The 16,175-nt window shown below is 38.0% G+C and overlaps 2 protein-coding genes across 11 annotated transcripts in view; both read left to right on the forward strand.

Moving 5' to 3' along the window:
- The first annotated feature begins 236 nt into the window (after positions 1-236).
- LOC144029918 (choline transporter-like protein 5-A) lies at positions 237-13,808 on the forward strand. Of its 2 annotated transcripts, XM_077535762.1 has the most exons (22): positions 237-390; positions 1,524-1,572; positions 2,447-2,520; positions 2,747-2,831; positions 3,619-3,703; positions 4,212-4,340; positions 5,249-5,309; positions 5,431-5,554; positions 6,939-7,022; positions 7,402-7,514; positions 7,699-7,830; positions 8,280-8,379; positions 8,479-8,571; positions 9,513-9,600; positions 9,832-10,100; positions 10,664-10,758; positions 10,859-10,962; positions 11,052-11,125; positions 11,814-11,884; positions 11,990-12,078; positions 12,295-12,379; positions 12,821-13,808. In XM_077535762.1, exons 1-22 carry the CDS (start codon positions 303-305, stop codon positions 12,916-12,918), a joined length of 2,190 nt encoding a protein of 729 aa, XP_077391888.1. In that variant the 5' UTR covers positions 237-302; the 3' UTR covers positions 12,919-13,808. The 2 variants fall into 2 exon arrangements, 1 of the variants encoding a protein (XP_077391888.1); XR_013287160.1 differs by lacking the exons at positions 11,990-12,078; positions 12,295-12,379; positions 12,821-13,808 and having other exon boundaries at positions 10,664-10,778; positions 11,814-11,882.
- Positions 13,809-14,669: 861 nt separating this feature from the next.
- LOC144029939 (voltage-gated inwardly rectifying potassium channel KCNH2-like) overlaps positions 14,670-16,175 on the forward strand; it is a 36,242-nt gene continuing 34,736 nt past the window's right edge. For all 9 annotated transcript variants that reach the window (XM_077535794.1, XM_077535763.1, XM_077535767.1 and 6 more), the window contains exon 1: positions 14,670-14,846. In XM_077535794.1, the coding sequence (XP_077391920.1) occupies positions 14,771-14,846 (76 nt within the window). In that variant the 5' untranslated portion in view covers positions 14,670-14,770. The remainder of the gene's footprint in view (positions 14,847-16,175) is intronic.

A 16,175-nucleotide genomic window follows, 5' to 3' on the forward strand; every position in this document is an offset into this window, starting at 1 on the left:
GTCCTGACTCCTGGTGGTTCCCAAACATTCATTTACATCCATTTATAGGTCTTAATACTTTAATACTGCCAAAAGTAATTACATTGTTAGATTTCCACTGGTTATGGTAAGATGCGAACATATTATGGAGTTTAGTAGAGAGAGAGAGAGAGAGAGAGAGAGAGAGAGAGAGAGAGAGAGAGAGAGAGAGAGAGAGAGAGAGAGAGAGAATCAGGGATGAAGTGGATAGAGAGGCACTTAGTCTAGTTTATCAGCAACCTCATTCAACCTTCCCAATGTCTTCTTCTGGCTGTTGAACCGCCATGGCGCCACACCGGTATGCCTCCAGCAGCTCGGCTGCTGTTCAAGCCGCGCCAGTAAGTGGAGCTACACATCTGGGTCCCATCTATGGTGAGCAACAGACCTATATTCACTATATGGCACATGCATTAACATTTAATGTGTCGTAACAAGTCACAATCTTAAACATGTTCAAAGCTTGTGGGTTTATCAACATCAGTGAATTAATTAATATATATGGAGAACTTAGAAGTAGATTTTTTTTTTTTCTGCAATATGTTTTGTAGCTCGTGGATATTGTTGAGAAATAGGTCTCAATATGACCAACTGCTGGTAAGCTGACAAGTTTTTGTGTGTTTGTGTGTGAATTTGTGTGTTTTATATTTTTCCGGGTTTGCCGCCTATACACCAAAGTCATCTGGATAGGCTCCAGCTCTGCCTTTTGACCCTCGTGAAGGCAAGCAGTATAGAAAATGGATGGATAATAATATTTGACATCATTCATTCTGAGGTCGTCTGTCTGTGTCTTCGCATAGTTGAGAATGTGAGAATTTTTCCAGCAAACAGAGCCTTTAGAAAATACCACATTGAAGTGACAATGAAAACAACAACAACAACAGTGTTGATGCTGGGACCAGTTTGTCCTATTTTCGTCATCTATAGGATAAAGATTAACTCAAGAGTATTACTCTTCACTAATGCTATCAGATTAACCAAGCTCAGTCTATTTCAACAAGGTGCTGACGCCTCTGACTGTGTATTAGTTGCTGGACGGCAGTTGGCTGTTCCTGATACTGATATTTCACAGTAATTGTACATGTAGTCAAAATACAATTTATATCAAACCTCCCTGAGCCACCATCTTATTGTAGTAGAAGGATTTGTGTGTCCCAATGATCCTTTATGCCCCTGGTCTCCTATGGCAAAAAATGTCCAAGGTGAGGGACCATACAAAGCACATCTTACCAACCCCTTATGATGATTAAAAACATGGGACAACAATTTCCCTTGCCCGGACACGGATCACCGGCCCCCTCTGGAGTCAGGCCTGCACGCGGGGCTCGATTGCTGTTGTTCTTTGTTGTTACTTGTGCAGAGCTAACATGGCACAATTTCTAGCTTAACTCTGAATCATGTACTTCTGAAAACCATCCGTTCCATATCACAAATAGGTTTTCAGTTGTCTTGCCCTTGGAAAGATCCCGGTTAATAAAAAAAACTTTTTACTATTTTAATTTCCTCAGGTGAGCCACACAAGTTTGATCCTTTCTTCAGAGGTCCAGTCCACAAAAGGTAACCCAATGCTTCCTCCTTATAAGCAGAGGTGAGGACTCGAGTCATGAGACTTGACTCAAGTCAATTTTAGGTTGTGGGGCTTGGTAGCTAAAACTTACTGTATGAAAGATTTATAACTGAATGATATGACTGGACAAGTAGTGCGTATTTAAATGTGAACATTTGACTTGTAAATGAAAAAAAGTTGTATTTAGTATAGTGCGTATAAACCGGGTCACCTATAAACATCATAAGGCTGAGTGCAGATCCCACCTCATTAAGCAAGTATCATGGAGGGACCACTGAAGAGCATTTTCAGGATTATGTTTTTGATAAGAAGACCATGAAAATATGCATGTATGTTCACATCATGTTTAACTCATTCACTGCCTTTGACAAGTATACTTGTCAATTGTATTTTTTAGAGCGGTGCTAAATGGGGGCGAATCTGAGCATGCTCCACTGTAAATATCAAACTTGGAAACAACTTTACTGATGCCCAACCACCAGTAGATGACATCATTGCCCCATTTTATAGGAAATAAACACAGTTTCAGAGTCCATGGGAGAAATGGCTGTATTTTGGCAAACCTACATTTTTCTACTGTCAATTATAAAAGAATGGGACGGGGCAAAAAGTAGGGAGTCTATTCTGTTATTTGGTAGATTCGGTTTATATATAATTATTGAATGTAATATCACGTGAGTATTGACAATTTTAAAATTTTCTAAAATGACTGGCAGTGAATGAGTTTTAAGAGAATGATGAGGTGTTTGATGTTCAAACATTGAGTGATTTGGAACAATTATGAAACTGTGCTTGTCAATGTGTTCTCCACTTGGATGATGTTAAAAAACGGAGGAACTGATTTACACCTGCATGTCTCAACAGAAACTGCACAGATGTCTTATGCTGTTGGATCTTCATCCTTGTCATTCTTTCATATGTTGCCATTGGAATAGTGGGTGAGTCCTCTCCTAAAGGCACATACATATTTGAATGTGTGTCCAACATTTTGATTTTTCGTTCACATTTTGCCCCACTTTTGGTTTGTTAAGAGATGTCATCTTTGAACAAACTCTTACATATTTTATCTGATCGACTTCAAACCTTAGGTGTGCAGCCAGCAATTATTTTGAACAGTATGCTCATTGGTTCAATTGATGTAAAAACATTGCTGTCTTGATCCAGCTTGGTTACATGGTGACCCCAGGAAGGTGCTCCATCCAACAAACAGCTATGGCGAGTTTTGTGGTCAGAAGGGAACTGCCAATGCGTGAGTCATTCCTTTCTTATTATTTATTATGCATGTCTACACATCAAAAGACTTTACATTACACCAAACAAGGGTCATTAACAAATGATTAAAAAAAAAGTTTTTCTTTTTTTTCTGATGCAAACCCCGTACAATGTAAAGTACCGTATTTTCCGCACTATAAGGCGCACCTAAAAGCCTTCAATTTTTCAAAAGCTGACCATGCGCCTTATAATCCAGTGCACCTTATATATGGATCAATATTGAGCCGCAACAGATCTCGCTGTCAAGACGCTATCGGTGACCCTGCACGATCGGTGACGCGCATGATTGCTAGCTAATACGAATACTTTACCTCAGAGAAAATTAAAAAACAGCTGTTTATTCACTTTGGGAGTGAATGGAGTTGTCAGAAAGCTGGTTTGTAATCTATTAATAAAGTTTAACTGACCTATCTGACTGTTTTGTTGACATTCCCTTTAGCACAGCACCATCTAATCGATGCATAACGTAACCCCAGCCTCTACTGTAGCGTCTTATATATGGACAAAGTTTTAAAATATGTCAATCATTGAAAGTGCGCCTTATGATACCTTATAGTGCGGAAAATACGGTAGCTTTAACAATAACAATGTTCACATCTGTTTATTATTTGAGATTAGTGACCAAAATTCCGAAAACTAAATTTCAAGATTACTTACTAAAAATAATAATAACAACAGCATTGACAAACACGTCAAATAAATCAGACATGACAAAAGCTTTCATTTATTTGTGACTAAAAATGTATATTTGATGTTTTTTGCAGGAAGAGGCCCATTCTCTTCTATTTCAACATCTTGAAATGTGCCAATCCTGCTATTCTAATTAACCTACAGTGCCCAACAACGCAGGTAATAACATTCTAATATAATTTTATATAATGCAATGTAATGTAACATAATATCACATACGATTGAATTATCTTTTTTCTAAATGTTATATTTGCTTAAGTTCAAATCTACTAAATTGCTGTAACTATAAACATATACGGATTAGGGCTGTCAAGCAGTAAAATGTTCTAAATGTACAATGTCTTTCAAATTTCAAATACTCTCATTAATATATGAGTGAACAAATATGCGTATATTTAATTTAATATTTTACATATATATATGAAAAAAAGGAAAATTGCTTGTCAAACGAGCACAATAACGACGCTCATTTAAAGGCTGGCTAAATCCAAGTTACTCATCAATCCATGGCTTACGTAATGGTTCACAGGTTGGGCACAATAAAACACTACTTCATGTTTACATTTACATGTGTTTGTACCTGTGTTTAGCCAAGTGACTCTACTAGTATCCCTTTATCAATGTCACTAATTTGCTTCTGTAAATAATATACATCCTGTGCTTTCAGTTGTGTGTGTCCAAGTGCCCAGACAAATTTGCTACATATACTGAGATGCAGCTGGAGCACAAACTTGGCAACAGTTATTGGCAGTATTACAGACAGTTCTGCAAACCTGACTTTAATAATCCTAACAAGGTACTAGTTATATTCTACATTATATTTCAGACCATCTCTACATGTTGGCTTCGTTTTATATTAGGCTTTATTATGTATTTTTCTGACTATAAGTCACACTTTTGTTTCATAGTTTGGCTGGTCCTGCACCTTATGCGCAACTTGTACATTTTAAAATTATTAATATTAAAATATTAAAATTAGAGGGGCGGCACGGTAGTCGAGTGGTTAGCACGTCCGCTTCCCAGTTCTGAGGTCTCCGGTTCGAGTCCAGGCTCGGACCTTCCTGGGTGGAGTTTGCATGTTCTCCCCGTGCCCGCGTGGCTCTTCTCCGGGTACTCCGGTCTCCTCCCACATTCCAAAGACATGCATGGCAGGTTAATTGGGCGCTCCGAATTGTCCCTAGGCGTGCGTGTGTGTGTGTGAGTGTGGATGGTTGTTCGTCTCTGTGTGCCCTGCGATTGGTTGGCAACCAGTCCAGGGTGTCCCCCGCCTACTGCCCAGAGCCAGCTGAGATTGGCGCCAGCAGCCCCCGCGACCCTTGTGAGGAATAAGCGGTCAAGAAAATGGATGGATGGATGGATGGATATTAAAATTAGAGCTCGGACCAGTCCAGCAGTTTACTTACTTTTACTTGCTATAGCAAGATCCGGTAAAAAAAATAAATATAAAAAAAATAAAAAAAATAAAAAATAAAAAAATAAAATAAAATAAAATAAAATAAAATAAAATAAAATAAAATAAAATAAAATAAAATAAAGTCAATGTGTGTTCTTTACAAATTAATTCCAATTTCCATACTGTTCAAGTAGATGCTATCACCAGTTTATGAAGAAATAACAACACTCAACGTTTGAAATCCCATTTTGCACTTTGTAACACTTTTCATTGGTCTTGCCTTCATAATATTTCTGTTTGGGTTCTTCTAGCCAGTATCTGAGGTTCTACGAGATGAGGATTGTCCCTCTATGATTGTGCCAAGTAGACCATGTAAGGATGACACTTTCATTTTTGTAATATCAAACCTTATTCACAATGAATACCGCCAATAACGTTTTGTGACATTACATTACATTACATTATATTACACGTGTGTGTGGGCGGGTGTCAGTTCTTCGGAGGTGTCTACCAGATGTCATCACTCTTAATGGGACTGCGACAGTGGCGAATAAGACAATCTTCAAAGACGCTTTTGAAACCGCGCGCAGCGTCACGGAACTCCAAAATGCTGCCAGGTAGTGTCGCTTTCTCACTATTTTACATGCAATATTTTTCATTTCCCATTATCATTATTTTAACTTTGGCTCTGTTGAAGTCAAGGTTGTGTTCAACGGGACGATGGTGGCCTTTTTGCAATGTAGGGTGTTGGATTGTCTTGCATGAGAAATATTTCTTGTGGAAGACAGCTCTTGATATTCCATGGCAAGAAATTGTTCGTTAGAATCTCAACATGCAAGTATTCGTTTTGATCTTGGGCACCTCAGAGGGTCCTAACATTCCACTCCCCATTATTTCAGTCTACGACCACTTTGCAGGTGTCACAGCCTTGATTGGTACAGCAGTCATACAGCTTACAAAGTAGATGACTGCAAGCCTGGAAGAGCGTGAATGAAGAGGTTCTTGTGACTCCAGAGACAACAGCAATGTCAAATACCTGTTTGATGCTCATGAGTGACTTTATGACAGCTGCTGTTTTAATGCAAATAAATTTGCCTTAATATGCCTTTATTGGGGGTGGCACGGTGGATGACTGGTTAGCACGTCCGCCTCCCAGTTCTGACGACTCGGGTTCGAGTCCAGGCTCCGGCCTTCCTGGGTAGAGTATGCATGTTCTCCCCATGCCATGCGCGGGTCTTCTCCGGGTACTCCGGTCTCCTCCCACATTCCAAAGACATGCATGGCAGGTTAATTGGGTGCTCCGAATTGTCCCCAGGTGTGCGTGTGAGTGTGGATGGTTGTTTGTCTCTGTGTGTCCTGCGATTGCTGGCAACCAGTCCAGGGTGTCCCCCGCCTACTGCCCAGAGCCAGCTGAGATAGGTGCCAGCACCCCCCGCAACCCTTGTGAGGAATAAGCAGTCAAGAAAATGGATGGATGGATCCCTTTATTGGAACAAACCTATATGCTATCTGAATCTGAAATGCACATTTTTTTTTAAACATCAGGGTGATTGCTACCTTTACTTGATTATGCATTGAAACTAACAATTTACAACAATCCTGAAGTCATTTTCCTTTAATTCGTCTTAGCTTGGAAATTTATTATAAAACCCTTCTGAGGTTAATATCAGTGATCAAAATAAATGTGCATAATCTTCCCCAGAAAAATAAATAAATAATAAACTCAAATCCTTATTTAACTGCATGCATAATAATATCAATATTAATATTAATTATTATATTATTATATAGTGTATTACAGGGATTTTTAGCAAAACAAATACATGCTATGTACTTGCTTGTGTTTGAAATGTATGTATGTTATGTGAATTTGGATTTTCACTCTAGAATTTGGAACAAAAACTCTCATTGATTATACTCTAATTGTTAGCATGTTTCCATAAAATTTCGAACAAGCTGAATAAAAAAAATAAATAAAAATGACCTCTCACTTCTTTGCAGAGGAATAAGAGGACTAGTGGATACTCGGGAGCTGGGCTTGAAGATTGTGGAAGATTACACCAAGTCTTGGCCATGGATTGTTCTGTAACTACTACACCTTCACACAAACTGGATAGTTGGACTGAATAGTTTAACTGGAATTAAAAAAATAATTAACTGGGGTTGAAAGCAACAATCAACATTTACAATATGCTATTAATTTATTGGTTTAATTGTATTTTTATGTCTGATTTTACTTTATGTGGAGCAAGTTAAATGATGCTGTACTGTATGCAGCTATGTTTTTAAAGTGCTCTCTAAGTTGACTTCATTTATAAAAACTCTTAGAGCATATGCTTCACGAGAACTGAGAACTTTGCAATTATGATTACCATGGCTTTAGTTTTTCCCAATCATTTTTCCCAGTCTTTGTTCTATCCTGTTGCTACAACTCACATGCAGTTTTTGTCCCTCCCGCCCCCAGAGGCCTGCTGATGTCCTTGGTGTTTAGTCTCATCTTCATAGTGCTGCTGAGATTCACAGCCGGCCTCATGTTGTGGACTACCATCATAGCTGTCATGCTACTCTTGGCATATGGTATGTTTTTCTATCTATCTATCTATCTATCTATCTATCTATCTATCTATCTATCTATCTATCTATCTATCTATCTATCTATCTATCTATCTATCTATCTATCTATCTATCTATCTATCTATCTATCTATCTATCTATCTATCCATCTATCCATCTCAATGAATATATGTATGCACAATTGTAGGTATGTGGTACTGCTCTGTGGTGCTAACCACACTGGGACACAGTCAAGGTTCTGATGTATCCATTGTGGAAGTAGGACCACAGACAGATCTCAAAGTCTATCTCCAGCTCAGAGAAACTTGGACCATTTTATGTAAGTCTTCTTATATGTCTTTGTACACCTTTTATCATTTTGTTTACATTTTCTATTTCTTCTCTCGTCCCCTACCATTGTCGTCGAATCATGTCAGTTTAGTGATAAACACACTAGGGATATTTTCCTAGAACATGGAGTATCGTAATTTTTATCTGCCAATTTTAAAGGTTGGCTAATACAGTATTTTTATGTTTAAAGCAGTTTTCCGGGGGTGTGACTGGGCCTCTTTCATAGGTAGTTCTTCGGAAGAACAAAAAATGACCTCTCTCTCTATAGTTCCTTGTGTCCTTGTGAAACTAAACCATCTATTCTCTAGTTATTAAGCTAAATCCTGTCATGTGTACAATATTCTAACCACATTAGCAAACAATTAATGAAACGAGATAAGAAATAAATGAGCACATTTGACTTTAGTATCATGTTTGTTATTGCTTTGCCATCGTCAGTGGCTTCTCTAGGAGTGACAGAGGTTTCAATCTTGCTGATACTTGTCATCATGAGGAGGAGGATCAAGTTGGCCATTGCCCTGCTCAGAGAGGCCAGCAAGTATGGAAATCTTAATTACAGTACAGCTGTATGTGCTTAAAAAAAGGCAGCAATGGGATTTACAAGTTTGATCGTTTCTTTGATTTGTCTCTTTTGCAGAGCCATCGGTCACATCATGTCAACCCTCTTCTACCCAGTCGTAACATTTATTTTGCTGACTGCTTGTGTTTCATACTGGGCTGTTATTGCCGTGTATCCTTGAAAACGTGTCACAAAACAGCTTCATATTACATTTTCCAACTACAGCTACAATACTTATCTGTATTGGTATGAAAGAAATTGAAATATGCATTTATCTTCACAAAATTCTAGGAAAGCAAAGATATGTTGTTGAAACTGCCCACGTTTTTCATGTCTTCTTTCAATATATTAAATGGGAAGTCAAGTCCAAACTTTTCATACAATATGTTTTATTGTGCCCCCCACTAATCTAAACACAACTTTCTGATTAATGCTGCATTTATGGAATTAAGCAGGAAAAAATCCTTTTTCTATCCATCTCCGAGGCAGCCATATTGCCATTTGCTGTCCACTGAAAATGACATCGCAGTGTTTAAAGAGCTCAGAGAACAAACAACCAATCACGGCTCACCTGTTTTCTGGGTTTTGATCATGTGACATTTACAAGTTGAGCCAACTATACAGACCATTCAAATACTTACATTATAATTTTCACCCTGGTCATTCAAAACTTCTTTGTTTTGACTTGTTCAATCAATATAATATACAAATCAGAACCTTTAAGCCCTAAGCTATTTTTCAGGCTTTTGCTCAAAAATTCCATACCCAAAATAAAAAGTGGATATCTCTGCAACCACAAGGTCTATTTGAATAATTCTTGTGTCATAATAAAGGGAACACTTGTGAGATTTGTTCAGATAAATATCAGTACATACTGTACACAAGTGATAATTAAATTAGTTGCCGTTTGAGCTGTGTTTGGGGCATGTCAAAATGACATATATTCTAGTAACCCCAGTTCTGCAGTTTAATTTGACGTGCGACACTATTATATTCTTTCATGATTACTACATTGTTTCACACAATTTCTTCTTCCAAGTCCTAGAGGCCCCCAACTGGGGGGTGCTCGGGCTTAAAGTGCTACTGTATCTTTAACTGGCACTTTCAACCAGTTACTTGGCATCTTCAGGTGACGCCATCTATAAAGTGGTGTCCCCTAATGTGAGCTGTCCACATTCCAACAGCACTTGCAATCCTGAGGTAACAGTATATTGTGGTCAGTTGTCAGTTTAGAGATTGTTTTTAACCTATTTCTGTATAGTGTAGGGCTTTTTGTGTGTGTTCTATATCATGAATATGTTAGATGTGCTGAATCCAGATTTATTTTTCACTACTGAGCTAACATTTTAAAACATTGCTTTTGTTTTGTTATGTCCAAATCTTTGTGGTAACACCATTATCCTGTTTTTCATTTATTCTCTCCCATTGCAGACTTTCAACAGAAGCAACATATCCCAAGAAGCGTCCTGTGTGGGTTCTCAGTGCCTGTTTGCATTTTATGGCGGAGAGACACCATACCACCGTTACTTGTTCCTACTCCAGATTTCCAACTTGCTGATCTTTCTCTGGCTGTTTAACTTCAGCTTGGCCCTGGAACAATGCACTCTTGCTGGAACATTTTCCAGTTACTACTGGGCCAAGAGGAAGCCTGAGGATGTCCCTTCCTATCCGCTGTTCTCATCCTTCAGAAGGGCAATCAGGTCGGAACAATAAATCAAGACTGTGATACCTTTTTAAGAAATTGCCTGGGGGGGACGGGTCATTGTGGTGAAGTGGATGCGCAAAGGCAGGTGCACCCATGTGTATAGAAGACGGCAAGGCATGGTTGGGGTGCAGGGCATTCTAAAAAAATCACAACATATTGCAGAAGGACAAAAATAGTGAATAGCAGGATTCCAAATCATGGACCAGAAACTGAGAAACAGGGAGAATGAAGAACGGGAGGGTCGGGGGTGTGGGGGGTGACTAACTGCCACAGACAGCAAGACCTGGAAATGGCACATATGATGGCTCTAAATATCGACATACTTAAAACAATGAGGCACACCTGGACAAGACACAAGTGGGTGGGGAGCGCTGACTGGCTGACACAAAGGGGAGAAGAACTGATGAGATCTGGTGGAAACAAAGACAGAATCTCAGTATGAAGAATGCAGAATGTTACACTTTTTAATTTACCACTGCTTTAACCAGATTGAAACTGTAATAATGGAAAATGTAGCAATAACAGACATTTGTCAACCTTCGCCTGTATTTTCTTCAGGTATCACACAGGCTCTTTGGCATTTGGGGCTCTCGTTCTCTCTGTTGTCCAACTTTTTCGGATTACACTGAAATACTTGGAGAAGAAACTGAAAGGTTTACATATTACACACAAAGTCAGTGTGACACTAGCTACATTAGCTAGTAAAAAAATTCTCTTGTTAGTAGCCCAATGATTATGTTTGTGTCTTCACAGGACTTGACAGCAGCCTGTCCAGGTTTATACTGTGCTGTCTTAGATGCTGCTTCTGGTGCTTGGAAAAATTCATTCGCTACATGAACCGAAATGCTTACATAATGGTGAGTTTCATAGATTGTGTGTGCCTTCTTGTATGAGACAGATGTGTATATTGCTGCGATTGCAGGTGATATGATATATTTTCCATTAGGTGGCAATCTATGGCAAGAACTTCTTTAGTTCGGCTCAGGAGGCGTTCTTCCTTCTCATGAGGAACATGGTCAGGTCAGGCTCACTTCTGCTTTATAAAAAAAAAAAAAAAAGTACCGTATTTTCCGCACTATAAGGCGCACCTTCAATGAATGACATATTTTAACATTTTTCCACATATAAGGCGCTACAGTAGAGGCTGGGGTAACGTTATGCATCCATTAGATGGTGCTGCGCTAAAGGGAATGTCAACAAAACAGTCAGATAGGTCAGTCAAACTTTATTTATAGATTACAAACCAGCTGTCTGACAACTCCATTCACTCCCAAAATGAGTAAACAGCTGTTTTTATTATTTTCTCTGAGGTAAAGTATTAGTATTAGCTAGCGATCCAAGATGGCGGGACCTTCTGCGTATGCACGTCACCGATCGTGCAGGGTCACTGATAGCGTCTTGACAGCGAGACCTGTTGCGGCTCAATAGTGATCCATATATAAGGCGCACTGGATTATAAGGCGCATGGTCAGCTTTTGAAAAAATTGAAGGCTTTTCGGCGCGCCTTATAGTGTGGAAAATACGGTATATATACAGTACCATGAAACAGTATCTATGCTTCTCAATCTATTTTCAGAATTCCCATATTAATGTTTAATGTTTAATGTGTGCGTGGCACAATTTTCTTTCACTGTCCCATCAGTTTTAGTTAGCTATATGATCAATCAATGTATACCGTTGTGGAGCATCCTTTCTGTCTGTCTTATAGAGTTGCAGTTGTGGACAGAGTGACGGATTTCCTGTTGTTTCTGGGAAAAGTTATGATAGCAGGAGGAGTTGGTAAGTCATAACTAAAGTTTAGTGGGCAGTTGCAACATTCCATTTTTAATGCTCCATGTGGAGCCTAACCCAAGCACCCAATTTCTCCTCCCATCTTTGTTTCAGGTGTGTTAGCATTACTTTTCTTCACAAAGAAAATCACTCTTTTCCAGGCGGAAGTGCCCTATCTCCACTACTATGAGGTTCCTCTCATGGTAGTTACAAGCAGACACATGCGCAGATTTGAGATTCAGTTCATCCAGTTTTTAGCTTTTATTCAACTGTTCTGATTTTTAATTCCAGTGTTCTGATTTTATAATAACAATATAGATTATTTATTGCTTTTCGTGTCACATTTAGTTGTGTAAGTAATATATTTGCCTTTTTCAAAGATGATTGACACAGTAAGTTGTTTTTGTTTTCTATGTCAGACAACGGTGGTGGGTGCTTACCTGATCGCTCACGGTTTCTTCAGTGTTTATGCCATGTGTGTTGACACATTTTTCCTCTGCTTCTGTAAGTACAACACCTTTGTGTTGAAATATTCACCCATCCATGTTTTTCCACACTACTCATCATTGTAAAAGGCTCCTGCAGTCAATCTTCTGCTGATTTTGGGTGATCCATCAGGGCAGCCATTTATTCTCACATCAAAACCTGTCCCCTGTTTAAAGAATTCAATTAAGATAACACACATGTGATTCAGGACTGTGGAAAGTAAGACAGTTTTCCCAACTCACACAAACTCAACTAGTCTATAACATGCAACCTCCTCAAGAAGAAACTCAGTTGCCACAGATTGTAATATGAAACCTTCTTGCAACCACCACCACCTTTGTGTTCAAATGTGCTCAATGTTTTTAATGTTGACGTTTATACTAACCTGTTTTCCTTCTTTGCCTCCTGTTAATCCAGTTCCCTTCATTCTATATTTGCATCTTGTCTCCATTCTCCAAGGTGACGACTTGGAGAGAAATGATGGGAGCCTGGAAAAACCTTTCCTCATGTCACCAGAGTTACACAGGATTCTGAGAAAATCCTCCCGTACATGTTGAACCCAAACTTTGCCTCTGGCTCAGAAACTGTGGGAGAAAAACAAACTGTTGGATGATGGGCAATAGGATTTGCATGTCTTGCCATATCGTAATGAGCCTCATTGTGATGCAGATACGATTGCCAAATTTTCTACTAAATGAATACATCAACAAAACCGCTACTCTGCTTTTGACTCTGATCAGAAAAAGTGGAATCACTTTGCAATGCTCTTGAATCTTCACTTATGTAATTTAAGATAAACGTTGACTCAGTTTTGGCTTTAAACTATTCCAAAGTCTGGAATAATGTGAATGTTGGCAATCAAATGTCATTGTTGTTTACTCACTCAGCCATGAAATCATGGCAGTGCATATGTAGTATTTGCTGTACATTATAATGGCATTTTCTGGACAAGAAGTATGCTGTGCACTTTGGCTGCTAATTTTTTGGGGGACCTAGCAGCGATTGCTGTCTGGCCCCTATTGTTTTTTTGTAGATATTATTTTCATCTGAACTGAAAAACACTTTAAACTGGCCATAGAACAGTTGTCACTGTTATTAAAAGTGACTAATAATCAAATTGTATTTGTAATTTATAAAAATGATTACAGTGGAAACGTCTGTTTACTATCCCTCAGTCCCCTGAAGCTTGCTCCTCCTCTGACGGCAAATGATGTTGTTTGGGTGATAAAGTGACTGAGATAATTACTGCTTAAATGATCAGTACCCCTAACAAAGATAGGGGTACTGATCATTTAATGTTTCTTAAAGCAGGGCCATCATTGTATAAAGTAGATATTTGTAGCAGTAATCAGAGCGATGCACTATGCCCTTATTCTTGCAAGAATGAGCTAGATTTTGTTTTGTTTTTTGTTTTAAGAAGATAAAATAAAGCAAAAGTTTATTTCTAGCATATGGTGGTAATTGGTGAAAAATCTGCAACACAAGCATTCTGATACTCTATCAATTTTATAAACTTGTCTTGTCCCAGCTAACTTCGGGCAGCGTACACCTGAGACTGATCGCCAGTTAACCATAGGGCATCTCGGCGTGAGACTAACAATTATTTAAATTCACATTCCCTCCTTTGGGCAATTTACGAGTCTTTGTTAATGTAACATGCATGCTTTTGGAATGTGGGCGGAAGGAAGCCAGAGTACCTGGAGAAAACCCACAAAGGCATAGGGAGAAGAAGCAAACTCCCCAAACAGAAAGATCTGAGTTATGATCAGAAGCAGTCACACTAACCACTTGTTCTATAATGCATACACGCATTACACACAGACCAGAATCTTGGTTTGTTTGCTCAACACTCTTGCAAAACTTAACAACCATCTGTACATGTAATGTAAGATTCTCAATAAAATAAATAATAATAATAATAATTATTATTATTTTAAATAATTTAAATAAGACCTTTGGTTCAAAACTGGTTTTACCTTTTTTCCATTTATAATTTGCTGACTGTAGTAACTGCATTTAAACCACTAGGAGGCACTTATCTATCTATCTAATCTAATCTATCTATCTTTGTGAAGTTCAGTGAAAATTGCGGACAGATCTGCCACATTCAATAAGGTGGACACGTTTGACGTATCACGGCAACCAGCCAACTCTTTCAATGCATCGTTCATGTGAATGCTGTCTATGCTACAACGCCCTAACCTGTGGGGAGGACCAATCAATGGCGAGGATTCAGATTTGGGCGTGGCTGTGCTGGTTGGATGGAGAGTTGAACAAGTGAAGAAAAGATATGCCGAACCGTCTGACATATGAGCAACAACGTCCTCTACGGTTTCTTTTGAATTCACGTATAGTCAACTATTTAGCACAGTTTGTATTTCAGCCAGGAAGAGTGAAGAAGTTGTAACCATGCCGGTGAGAAGGGGCCATATGGCGCCCCAAAATACTTTCTTGGACACCATCATCCGAAAATTCGAGGGCCAGAGTAAGTGAAATATAGTACTTCAATTAATCCCACAATGTTCATTGTGATGAAAAATGATTATTTATTATTTAAGGATTTCATACGTAAGAAACCGATTGTCAGCAGTATATAATGTAAATTTTATAAATAAGAAAAGTACAAGTAACGAACCAAGTGTCCCACGGGGCACAGAGAATGCTAATGTTGATTGACGTTGAAAAAAAATTCACTGTTTTAAATGCACACAAATTATACTAAAATGACAGGCGCATATGAATCTACATATTTAATTCTAAATTTTCTTCTTCACCAAACTCTCAATCTGTAACTGAGCGTTTTACTACTTTTGTATATAAAAAAAGTTTTCATATTTACTTTTAAATTGTGTCTAACTTGACCAAGCTCATAATTTAATAATTTAATAATCTAATAGTGATTTAGTGTGTTGTTTGTATCCGGCATGATTTACTATGCATGTTGCGCTTTTTGTTGTTTTAACATACGTGTAATGCTGGAGTTTAAGTTAAACTCATTAAGAATTAAATTACTGTTTAACAATAGTTTGATATAATAATACCAGTGAGCAGTATAGGATGTGTAATGTTTCAGAATCAACATGGTGCCTCGTGTTACCAAGAATCCCACATTTTGCCATTCATGTGCACAAAGACTGTGGTTCAATATTTGTGTACATCTATCATGACTTCAGGACTTATTCATTTTACTTGTAACCACCTCCAGTTGCTGTTGCATATACCGCAAGAGTACACAGCACATGTCACTTGTCATCCGTACATATTGCAGTACATTTGTTACAGTGTTTTTTTTTTTTTTTAAGTAATACCTCATGGTAAATTGTATCAAAGGCTTAATAAAGTCATTGAGTACCACCGATATATATATATATATATATATATATATATATATATATATATATATATATATATATATATATATATATATATATATATATATATATATATATATATATATATATATATATATATATATATGATGGCTTGCTTGCTTGCTTGGTTGCGTATAAAATCATACTGTGAGTGTTGATTATTTTTTTTGAGGATTTTTTTTTTCCCCGGCAAATAATATTTTTCAGTATATAGTATTGGAAAAATGGAAGGCCAGTTTTATTGTAGGTCAAATCAACCGGCCCTGGCATTAGTTTGTTAACTATAGCATTACTGATTGTTTAAGTTTCACTGTTAAAAAAATGGGTTGTGTGCACACATAACACACCAAGGAGAACATTGTTGGAACAAAACACTGATAATTTTGAATTTTGATTTCTGTGTGTGCCCAAAAGAAAGAGGTTGATTATATAAGCTGGCTTTT

The sequence above is a fragment of the Festucalex cinctus genome, chromosome 1 (genome assembly GCF_051991245.1).
Source record: "Festucalex cinctus isolate MCC-2025b chromosome 1, RoL_Fcin_1.0, whole genome shotgun sequence".
Taxonomy (NCBI): domain Eukaryota; kingdom Metazoa; phylum Chordata; class Actinopteri; order Syngnathiformes; family Syngnathidae; genus Festucalex; species Festucalex cinctus.